This window comes from Phoca vitulina, unplaced genomic scaffold (assembly GCF_004348235.1).
Source record: "Phoca vitulina isolate PV1807 unplaced genomic scaffold, GSC_HSeal_1.0 scaffold27, whole genome shotgun sequence".
NCBI lineage: Eukaryota > Metazoa > Chordata > Mammalia > Carnivora > Phocidae > Phoca > Phoca vitulina.
In genome coordinates, this window is record NW_022589730.1 from 24,432,097 (window position 1) to 24,444,347 (window position 12,251).

The 12,251-nt window shown below is 38.5% G+C and overlaps 1 protein-coding gene across 5 annotated transcripts in view; it reads left to right on the forward strand.

The window, feature by feature from the left end:
* The window catches only part of DYM (dymeclin), a 419,774-nt gene that overhangs the window by 11,309 nt on the left and 396,214 nt on the right, over nt 1–12,251 (forward strand). For all 5 annotated transcript variants that reach the window (XM_032422734.1, XM_032422732.1, XM_032422736.1 and 2 more), the window contains exon 2: nt 11,819–12,009. In XM_032422734.1, coding sequence (XP_032278625.1) covers nt 11,870–12,009 — 140 coding nt within the window. In that variant the 5' untranslated portion in view covers nt 11,819–11,869. The remainder of the gene's footprint in view (nt 1–11,818; nt 12,010–12,251) is intronic.

A 12,251-nucleotide genomic window follows, 5' to 3' on the forward strand; every position in this document is an offset into this window, starting at 1 on the left:
CAGTCTTGGACCATTGTTTATGTCCCCTTTAAGACATGGCTTGGGCGCATGTAGGAATGAACATGTTTATTTAAATGAGTGGGGTCTTACTGTATGAGCTCTTTCTTATTTGTTTTTACTTGGATATCTTTTCTTTACACACCAACACCTAAGGTCTGCCTCAATTCTTTTCCATGGCTACGCAGTAGTCCTTTCTGTGCTCATCCCATACTGTAGTCATGACTGTCATCTGGATTATTTTATGTCTTTGCTGTTCCAAACAATGAGATGATTAACATCTGTATGCATAGAACTTGTCACCTGGTATGAGTTTACCTGTGACATAAATTTCTAAAAATGAAATCCTGGCACAAAGAGTATACACAATTAAAATTTTGATAGATACTGTCAAATATCTACACACTCATGGGGTGCCTGTTTCCTTATTGCCCTCATGCTACCACAGTTCTTTCCTTTTACCCTTTGCTAATATGATGGGTAAAAATGATACCTTATTGTTTTAATTAACATATTTTATTCCTAATTTATACTGAAGATGTTTTCATGTATTTATTAGCTGTGGGACCTTGGCTGTTTCAACAAGTTGCTTTTTGTTTTTGTTTTTTTGTTTTTTTAGCAGTGTGCTGGAAGTTAATTAGGGAGAGGGAAGGAACATTAATAAAGCCTGATTTATGTCTCACAGGAGTAATCTACCTCAGGAGGCAGGACATATATACTACAGAAAGTTTCAAGGTAGTTCTTACGTAGTGGGAGCTTTAGGGGGATAGTGGGAAGTTGAGAGGGGAAAGTGGTTTTGGGAAGGAGGATGGTATCAGTTTTTTTATGTGTCAAGGTCAAGTTCTTGACTACACTGCATTAAAGATAGGTCCTTTGAAAGGTTTATTACTGAAAGCATCAGCGATGGTACACTTCCCATTTCTAGTCTAGACTTATGTAAGGAGCATTGTTTATCCACAAAATTACTGATTTTATATATAATTATATATTTATATATTTTCCTTGAGTTAAAAACAGTCTTAAGTATTTTAGGGATATAGACAGAACTGGCACTCTGGTGGAAGGTTGGGACTAGGAGAGATTTGAAAGTCCTATCATGGAAGCCACTAGTGAAACCAGGAGACAGGCTCAGTTACATATTGAGAGAAAGAAGAGCTGAAAGCCGAGGAAGGCTGATGCACAGCCAGAGGGCAAAGCAACAGGGCTGTTAGGAGGTGAGGTGATTGGATGCTGGGTTTTTCAAGTTCCATTTTATTCTGGGTTTCATTGCTAAGGGTCTTGGGAGTTCCAAATAAATTGTGTTCAGGTGGAGTGTGTGCGCGTGCTAGTGTGTGTGTGTGCGCGCGCGTGTGTGTGTGTGTGTTTGTTTGTATCTATGTTTGTGTTTGGAATCCTTGGCATAAATCATTGCAGAGAAGATGCCATTGGGCCTCAGTTTTCTACTTTACTTTCTCTGAGGGTAGGGAGCCGGTAGAACTTCCTGACAGCGATGCCTCAGTGGCTTAGTTGTCTTGCTTGGCTGAGCTCTTCCTTCCTGGGCATTCCAGCTGCCTTAGGCACTGCTTTCACTGTTCTCAGGAGATAGTGCCTTATTGTTGCTCCTAGGGGAGCGAGGGCTCGGCAAGGGTGATGGGGCAGGGTGTCCTACTCACACCTGTCACTTGCCCCTGGGCTCTGGCTTTTTTTCTGGCCTTCTGCTTGTGGACTGGAGTTGCTCTTTATACTCTGGCTGCCCTTGATTGACGGCTCTTGTGCCTGCCTTGGAATGCTGTTTGCCTTCTCAGTCCGTCTCCAGCTGTTTTCCAGTTTATGGGGGTTCCTCACAACTTCTGGTCTCCTGTGAATTTCTGAGCATGGTTGTGGAATTACAATTAAACACAATTTTTTTGCATTATTTCTCGGGTTTGGTGAGGAAAAGCAGCAGGGGAGGCGTTGCACCTTGTGCTCAGTTGGCTTTCTTGGTTTTGCTTGTAAATATTCTGTTCGGTCTTTCCTGATAAGCTTATAGGCTTTATTCATATTGTTATTTTAGAAGGGTTTCATAGTGGTCCTGGATTGAACTTATCTTACAACTTTGTGGTCTATCCTAGCAGCTTTGAAAATCAAATTTATTTCCTATAAATTAATAGAAAATAGGCAAAGGATAAGAACAGGTAATGACCTCTTTCATGGTGAAAGAAATGCAAACTAAAACTGTGCTGAAAAAGTATTTTGTCTCATCAGTTGGCAGGGACCAGAAAGTTTGATTAAAGGGTGGTGGCTGTGGTGTGAAGAAACAGGCCTTGCTGCGAGGAGTGTGGGCTGGCAGCCTCTAAAGAGGGCAGCTAGGTGGTGTAGGGGAGGAAAAATAATCCCCCTCCACCTTTCTGAGTTCTTAGCTGAGACCCTTGTAATAGAAGACAGATTAATAGGAGAAAACAAAAGTTTATTAATGTGTACCTCATCTACACATAGGAGATACCCAGGGAGGTGGCATAGGATTCAGACTTAAATACCATCCTAATGGGGATAGGGGAAGGGAGATGTAGACCTCTTACGGGTGAGTAAATGGTTTTTAGGAAAGAGGAATGAACCCTTAGAAGAACAGATGGGAAGTGCAATAGTTTGTGTGTCTGGGTGTGGTGTCCACTTCTAGTCTTTCTTCCTGTGATGAGTCACCTGGTTGGTGAAACTCCCAGGGAGGGGATTTACGATAATGAAGTTCCTTTTGGAGGAGCTGTCTTTAGGCACTTAAAGGGAGTTCAGGGAAAGCCTCACCCTGCATTTGGTGTTTTTCAAATGCCTGTAGCTCAAAATCACCAAAATGCCAAAGTGGCATATTTTGAGGTGGCATGTTCTGCTACCGTTCAGCGGTATCTACCAAAATGGGAAATGCACATAATCTTTGACCAGCAATTCTCTTTCTCTGGATTTATCCTACCTGTAGTGTCATACACGTGTGAAATATCTCACATGCCAGATACCTATTGGAGAGTGATTTATAATTGCAAAAGACCGTAAACTACTTAAGTGCACATCAGTATAGGATTTATTAAATTAAAAACTGGAATGTTACAGAGTCATAAAAATGAGTGCTTTATATACAGTTATGTAGTGATTTCTAATATTTAGTAACTAGAAAAAGCAAAGAGGCATGAACAGTGTGTTGTGGTCTGTGTATAAAGGGGAAAATATGTGTTTGTATATACACAGAATATCTGGAATGATACCCAAGAAACTGGTAATATTTTTTTTCTAAGTGAGAAACTAGGTTGGTTAAGAGATGAGATGGGAAACTTTTTACTACATACCCTGTGAACTCTTTGTAGTTTGCACCATGTGCATTACTTACTCAAAAAATAAAGTACCAATAAAAAATAAAGTCTGACTTAAATTTTCATTGGTAGACCATGATAATAATGTTTCTCATTGTTGCCTTATCTAGGAGAGGTGGGATGGAATTTTGTTCTTTTGAAAATTCAGCATTCATATACCTAATTAAACTCACAAAGTAAATTGTTTTTTTGTTTTTTTTAAAAAAAAAATTTTTTTTTTTATTTATTTTTGAGAGAGAGAGAATGACAGAGAGAGAGAGAATGAGAGGGGTGAGGGTCAGAGGGAGAAGCAGACTCCCTGCTAAGCAGGGAGCCCGATGTGGGACTCGATCCCGGGACTCCAGGATCATGACCTGAGCCGAAGGCAGTCGGTTAACCAACTGAGCCACCCAGGCGCCCCCAAAGTAAATTGTTTTTAATTGATTGCTTTTAAGGTACCACAAGTAAAGTAAAATACTGGCCTATTGAATTGAGAACACAAATTGTTCTGATTCTTATTTTCTTTTTATCTGGTGTCATTTTTATCCTTTTAATTGTAATGAAGCCTAGAGAAGGGAAATGGAGCCCACAGCAGAGCCAGAGGAACTCAGAAGTTGTACATGCCAATAAACCAATATTTTCTCAACTACCCCATTTTGATCCTGTGACACATTTGGGTGTTTATCTAGTAAACTACTGTTAGGCCCGCAATGCTAATTGGTAATTAGCAAGAGTTCCAAGATAAATAGAAGACTATAAACAAATTGTGGAGGTCTTTTTTGTTGTTTTTGTAAAAAATATTTCACTGATGCATTGTCAGGAGTGTCAGGGATTATTAGACAAAAGAATTGGAAAGTTTTGAGCAAAAGGAAATAGCGGTGCCTTTGCGTAGGTGGCTGAGGACAAAAATCTGTGTATTCCCCAGAGTTCTGAAGTTAATGGGGAATCCCTAAAAGACCCAAACACATGATTTCTCTTGCTTTTATTGAAAAAATTTGGTTTTGAATAAGACTTGAACGAACTTATTTGGGGAAAGTAGTCTAAGTAAAAGAGCGTTCCAAGACACTAAGTAAACTAAATGTGAGATCCTAATATCTTATCATGTGATATTATAGGTGGTGAAGTAACTTAATACGTAAAAATAAACTTACTGGTCGTGACAGAAAGTACCTGTTAGTATGACTTGTTGGCACCTTTCTTGCACATATAGATCAGACTTTGGGGTTGGACTTTTTTAAGCTGATTTTTTAAAACTTCATTTTGCAGTGATTATAGACAGATAAGTTGCAGAAGTAATACAGAGAAATCCCATGTACCTTTCACCTGTCTTCCCCCAGTGTTAATATAAGGATTGGACATTATCTACATCAGGAACATAACAGACCGCCGACTGTACTTGGATTTTTCCAGTTTTTACATGTATTCTTTTTCCCTTGTGTGTGTATAACTCTGTGAAATTTCATCACGTGTACAGATTAATGCAACCACCACCACCACCACCACCACCACCACCGCAGTCAGGACACCAAATTTTTCCATTCCCACAAATGAACTTCTTCAGGCTGCCCTTTTATGATCACCTTTTCCCCCCAGCCCTCTGTGCCCTGCCTAGCAGCCACCGATCTGTGCTTCACCGTGAGTTTTGTCATCTTGAGTGTTACATAAATGGAGTCATAGTGTGTAGCCTTTCTGTTTGCCAAAACTCATTTTTTTTAAAAAGATTTTATTTATTTGAGAGAGAGAGCATGCACAAGTGGGGGAGCGGCAGAAGGAGAGGGAGAAACAGACTCCCTGCTGAGCAGGGAGCCTGATGTGGGACTCTATCCCAGGACCCTGAGATCACGACCTGAGCTGAAGGCAGACGCTTCACCCACTGAGCCACCCAGGCACCCCTACCAAAACTCATTTTTAGTAAGTTTCAAACATACAGAAAAGTTGAACAGTGTAATAAACACCTAATCCCTCCATTCATAAACTATTAGCAATTGTTAATAGTTGCCACGTTTGCTTTGTCTCTATTTTGTTCTGAACCATTTGAAAGGAAGTTGCAGATATGATGACGCTTTACCCCTAAATATTTAAGCACATGTCTCCCAAGAATTAGGTCATTTTCCTACTCAGTTACGCTATCATTATCTCACTTATGTCCATTTAATATTTTCTATTCAATCTGCATCAAGTTTGGTCGCAAGATTGTCTTTTTTTTTTTTTTAATTAAAAAAATTTTTTTATTTGAGAGAGAGCACACAAGCAGGGGGAGTGGGAGGCAGAGGGAGAAGCAGGCTCCCACTGAGCAGGGAGCCCGATGTGGGGCTCGATCCCAGGACCCCTGGATCATACCCGAGCTGAAGGCAGACACACTTAACCGACTGAGCCACCCAGGTTCCCCTCAAGATTGTCTTTTATAATTTTTTTTTCCTTCTTCCAAACCTGGGTTCATTGAAGAGTCACATATACATTTGGTTGTTACAATATCCCTTTAGTCTCCTTCAGTTTAGAAAAGCTCCCTACCCCATGCACACACTTTTAGTTACTGTGGTATTGACTTCTTGGTGAACCCAGGTGGTTCTTTACAATGTCCTGTATTCTGCGTTTGTCAGAATATTTCCTCATGCAATCATCTAAATTGTTTCTTTATTCTCTAGCTTATTGGTTTGGAGCACTCAAAGCATTTTATGATTTCTGTTCTTTTAAATTTAAGTTAGGATGTGTTTTATGGCCCAGAATGTGGCCTGTTTTGGGAGGTATTCAACGTGAGCTGTGTATTCCTGTGTTGTTGGACAGAATAGTCCATGGATGTCAGATCCAGTTTTGATTGATAATGGTGTTGAGATCAGCTAGGTCCTTACTGACCATTTCTGAGAGAGGAGTGTTCAGGTCTTCTGCTATGGTATAGCGCATTCATCTCGCCCTTCTTGCAGTGCATTAGTGTTTGCCTCACGCATTTTGACGCCGTTATGTTAGGCAGTGCACATTAATGATAACGTCTTCTTGAAACCGTTGACCCCTTTGTCAGTGTGGAATGCCATTTTTTATCCCTGCTAAGTTTCCTTGCTCTGCAGGCGGCTGTGTCTAATATTAATAAAGCTTCTCCTGCTTTCGTTTGATGAGTGTTAGATGGTGTATCTCTCCATCTCTTTTAATCTGTATGTGTCTTTTATATTTAAAGTGGGTTTCTTGTAGACAGCATATAGTTGGGTCTTGTTTTTTGATCCACTTTGACAGTCTCTTTTAATTGGTGTATTTAGACCATGGATGTTCAAGTGATACATGATAAAGTTGGATTAATGTCTACCAGTATTTGTTACTGTTTTCTATTCATTGCCCTTATTTTTGTTCCTGTTTTTGTCTTCTCTTTCTGCCTTTTGTGGTTCTAATGGAGCACTTAAATAAATCCATTTTCTGTCCTTTCTTAGCATGTCACTTATACTTTTTAAAACTTTTTAGAGGTTGCCCTTGTGTTTGCAGTATACATTTACAACTAATCCAAGTCCACTTTCAAATAACACTCTACCACTTCACAGGTAGTAGAAGTACCTCATAATTACAAAGTACATATTCCTGATTCCTCTCTCCTGTCCCTTTCCTCATCCCTGTTGTTCATTCACTTATATATAAACTATAATAATCAAACACAGGGTTGCTGTTATTTTGAGGATGTGACCTTTTGGGATGGGCTTTTCTCACTCACAGTGCCCTCGAGATCTATTCAAGTTATTGGGTGTATCAAATAGTACCTTCTTTTATTCCATTGTATGGATGTACCTCTGTTTGTTTGTTCATTCATGTGTTGAAAGAATATTTGAATATAGTTTTTTGTGTGAACCTAAGTTTTCATTTCTCTGGGATCATAGTCCAGGAATACAGTTGCTGGGTTGAATAGTATGTGTATGTTTAATTTTTTTTTAATTTTAAAAAAGATTTTATTTATTAGAGAGAGAGATAGTGAGAGAGAGAGAGCACAAGCGGGGGGGAGAGGGAGAAGCTCCCTCTGCAGGGAGCCGTACGTGGGGCTGGATCCCAGGACTCCAGGATCATGACCTGAGCTGAAAGCAGACAACCAACAGCCACCCAGGCACCCCTTTGTTTAATTTTATAAGAAACTGTTGAACCATTTTCCAGAGGGGGCTGTTCCATTTTCCATTCCCACTAGCAATATATGAGCTACTTTCAGTACATCCTTGGCAGCATTTGGTACTGTCATTTTTTTTTTATTTTAGCCATTCCAGTAGATGTGTAGCAGTACGTCATCATGGTCTTAATTTGTGGTTCCCTGAATGGCTAATAATGATGGAATATCTTTTCATGTGTTTGTCATTTCCATGTCTTCTTTGGTGATGTGTTAAAATCTTTTGTATATTTTCTAATTGGATTGTTTTCTTATTGTTGACTTTAGAGAGTTCCTTATATGTTCTGGATACAAGTCCTTTGTTGGGTATGTGACTTACAAATATTTTCTCTAAGCCTGTGGCTTTTCATCCTCTTAACAGGGTCTTTCACCGACCAAACGTTTTCAATTTTGGTAAAGCTTAACTTATCAACTTTTTTATGATCTGTGCTCTTGTGTAATGCCTAAGTACTTCCTAACCCCAGTCACAAAGATTTTCTCCTATGTTGTCTTCTATTTTTTTTTTTTTAAAGATTTTATTTATTTATTTGACAGAAACAGACAGCGAGAGCAGGAACACAAGCAGGGGGAGTGGGAGAGGGAGAAGCAGGCTTCCCGCTGAGCAGGGAGCCCAATGCAGGGCTCGATCCCAGGACCCTGGGATCATGACCTGAGCCGAAGGCAGCCGCTTAACGACTGAGCCACCCAGGCACCCTCCTATGTTGTCTTCTAAAAAGGGTTTTAGAGTTCTATGTTTTACACTTAGATCTATGGTTATTTTGAGTTAACTTTTAAGATACAGGTTTTTGTTTTGTTTTGTTTTGTTTGGCTTATGGATGTCCAGTTGTTCCAGCACCATTTGTTGAAAGAACTGTCCTTCCTCCATTGAATTGCTTTTGCATTGTTGACAAAAATCAGCTGGTTGTACTCTAGTGGGTCTGTTTCTGGATTTTCTGTTTTGTTTTATTGATCTCTGTTTATCACTGCAGTGGGTTTTAATTTAATTCCTCTTTTCTGGCCAAGCTATGACTGTTGCTTATCGGTAAACACATAAATGGTGGAAATTTGAAGTTTTGATTTTGGGAGATAACTCTAATACTAACATTGCACTATATCAGATAAATAGATTTTTTAAAGTTTGTTAGTTATTTGCCTCTGTAAAGAATAATTTCCATTTTTGTCACTGTGAATTTAGTTATGATGATAACTTTGTGTTTTCCATATATGTTAAACATTTAAATTTGAGTAGGTGAAGGAGCTTAAAAATATTTAATTTTTAAAATCAAAGTAATATATAGATATAGTTAAAAAATTAGAAAATGTGATGGACATAAAATGAAAAGACTGCATGACCACCCTCCCCACTCCAGAATCCTTTTCCCCAGAATAGGCCACACTCAGATCTCTTAGCTGTTGTTTCTCATTATTTGCCTCCTTATTCATAACTAATATGCTTTTACTGTTATTTGCTGATTTAGTAATTTTTAGCTATTTCTGTTGACTTCCTGCCTATTACGGAAGATGAGGATTTCACACTTAAATCTACTCCCACTTCTTTTTTTAGCATCTTCCCAGTATAGTTACCTCACAATTTTTGGTTAAATCTTTATTTACTGTTTCTATTATGATGATTACATAAATATTGATAACTGTTGAGTTGAGTCGTATACTATGAATACATGACCTTTCTTGAACGATTTTTTTTTTCCCAAGTACATAGTTACCAAAAAATCGTTTATTTTCTATGTAGCTATCATTCATTCCTGCCAGATTCTCTTACGATATTGTAACCCTCCACAGAATAAGGTCAGACACATCAGGTGACCTGTTGCTCTCTGGTTTGCTTCCCGTGGAGGTCATGGGGCCGTCTAGACTCCTGTCCCAATCTAGAGCATGTGTCTTCCCTGTCTTGTGTTGCATCCTTTGCTTCTTGACTTCCTTATCATCATTTTTCTTGTTTTATTCCTTCACATTGAAAGGATACATCTTCCAGTAGCTTCCAGAGAATGGGTCCATGGGAGGTTTTTTTTAGCTGTGGCAAGTCTAAAATATTGCCTTTATTGTACCTTCGTACTTAACTGGTAGCTTGGCTAGCTATAGAAATCTAGTTAAAATTATTTTTTATTAGTATTTTAAAGGCATTGCTTCCCTGTTATCTAGCTTCCAGTATTGTTGCTGAGAGATTGAGAAACTATTCTTTAAAAAAAATAAATAAATAAATTTATATATATATGAATATGTATATGTGTGTATATGTGTGTGTGTGTATATATATATATATATGAATGACAGGAATAGAGGGGTAATAGGCCAAAACCCATGTATATACTGTCCATTTTCATTTCATTTTTAAAAAATTTTTATTACTTTTTTTTTTTTTTTTTTAGTAATCTCTATACCCAACATAGGGCTCAAACTCACAACCCTGAGATCAAGAATCACATGCTCTTCCAACTGAGCCAGCCAGGTGTCCCCATACTGTCAGTTTTCAGCAAATCTGTATATTTTCCACATGTGCTTCATCCCTTCCTTCTATTCCTTTCCCCTTTCCTGTTTGAGAAAGTATTTATTGATACTGCTAAAGCTCCTCTGATCCTTTCCTGATAACACTATGTAAAAGCATTCTTCTGAATTTGCTGTGTATTTTTCCTGTGTATGTTTTCATACTTACAGTAGCTATGAATATATCCATAATATTGTTTGCATGTTGTAAAAATCATATAAATGAAATCATACCATGTCTATTATTCTGTAGCACTTTTTTTAATATGTATTTTTGAGATATGTCCATGTTGGTAATTGTAGCTCTTGTTAATTCACTTTCATTAGTGTAATGTACCCCATTATAAGATTATATTAAAAAACTTAATTCTAAATGGCTTAAAATGTATAAAATAGCTTTGAAATAAGTTATAATAAGTAAGGCATTTATATATTGCAGAATATTTTTATAATATTTCCTAATGAGGCTTAATTCCTTATTTAAGAAATTAAACCAAAATCAAGACTTATGGCTTGATATGGAGGATTAGTTGGAGCCAGCTGGTTTTGGGTCTCTGTCCCCTGAGTAGGGAAGAGGAAAGTAGTAGTGGTCTTGAGTTCAGGGGCAGGTGACAAGAAACCAGATCAGTATTTCACCCTCCTATTCGGAAGACCAGCTGTCCATGTGCATTGGGGGAGCCTCATGTCTTTAGATAATTTAGCCTAAGCCAGTCCCATAGTTCCAAAGAGAACGTGGAAGCCGTGCTTCCAAATTCTGATGTTGGCTTCAGTGTCTCTGGACTAAGGAGGGATAGACTTAAGAAAGTAAGTCACTACTAATATAAATTCTTATCCAACCTGAGCTTCCTTTGGATATCGTTTGCTTTCATTGCGATGGTAATTTTTAACATAGTGTAATTTATTACTCATCTCACCACCATTTTTTTTTATTGTCAGTGAGAGATTTTTCTTGAACTAGTTGAGATAGAACATGGTCTGGAACTAGGTTAAGTGTGATTTGATGAAAATAGTGATTCATATTTTAACTAAACTATTAGTTTTCCCCTTAGTGGCCAACCACAACAAATATTGAAGATGCTAAACATTTATTCACCTACTCTTTCCTTCAGCATACTATTTAGGGAATGCCTAAATATCTAGACATTGGGGATAGAAAGATGAATAAGAGGGGCCTGGGTGGTTGAGTCAGTTAAGCGTCTAGCTCTTGATTTTGTCTCGGGTCATGATCTCAGGGTCATTAGATTGATGCTGGGCTCCGGGCTGGGTGTGGAGCCTGCTTCCGATTCTTCTTCTCCCTCCGTCCGTCTCTCCCTCCCTCGCCAAAAAAACCAAAAACCAAAACCCCAAAAAACCAAATGCCGCATGGTTTAGGAGAAGAGACATGCCGATAAATGCTGGTGTGCATGACAGCAGAACAAGAAGGACACGAAGTGACTGCTTTGGAACAGGGAGGCCATTCTCGTTCAGCATGTAACTCAGTTCAAGTCTCATTCTCCCCTGAGCATAGGTAGCCTGTGGTCATCACTTCAACTGCTTGCTCTTCTTCTGAGCACATTCAAGACATCCAGTCTCTATCACCATCGTTTATTGTAAAGGAGCCTCATTTTCAGACAATTTGTAATAAGTTGTCATTGTTAGGAATTTGCTTTGAGATGTATTCTTAGGCAGAGGTGTGCCCATTCAAAGATCTACAAGCATACACTTGGATTTTTGTGTGTGTTTTGGCTAAGACAGATTTAGCCCCATTTCTCTCCTTTATAACTCTGTATCTGGTGTCTAATATATTTAAAAATAAAGAGAAGTGTGATTTCCTTAAGTAAGTTTACAGTTTTTTTTTTTTTACACATTTATGCCAAAGATAGGAAAAATATGATGACTAATTGTGAACAAGTTTGAAATTTCTTTTCATTCTTTATAGGTTGTCTTGTGGAAATGAAGGCTTAAGGGCAAATTATCTACCAGATTAAAGATGGGATCGAACAGCAGCAGAATCGGTGATCTTCCTAAAAATGAGTACTTAAAAAAGTTATCGGGCACAGAATCTGTCTCTGAGAACGACCCGTTCTGGAATCAGCTTCTCTCATTTTCTTTCCCCGCACCAACCAGCAGGTAAAAGATTACTTGGAGATTGAAAATTCATGTAGAAGGCCACATGAACTTGAGTGGTATGCTGATTTAAAAAAAAAAATGTTCTTAATGTTCTGTCTGTCCATCGATCCATCCTCTGTCATACATGTGCCAGTAGGTATGCGAGTAGGAAATACAGTTTTCTCTCTCCTTTCTTCCACCCAGCCATCTCCCTTCCCCAGAGATGACTCCTCATAGCAGTTTCTTTTGCATTTTCTAGAGTA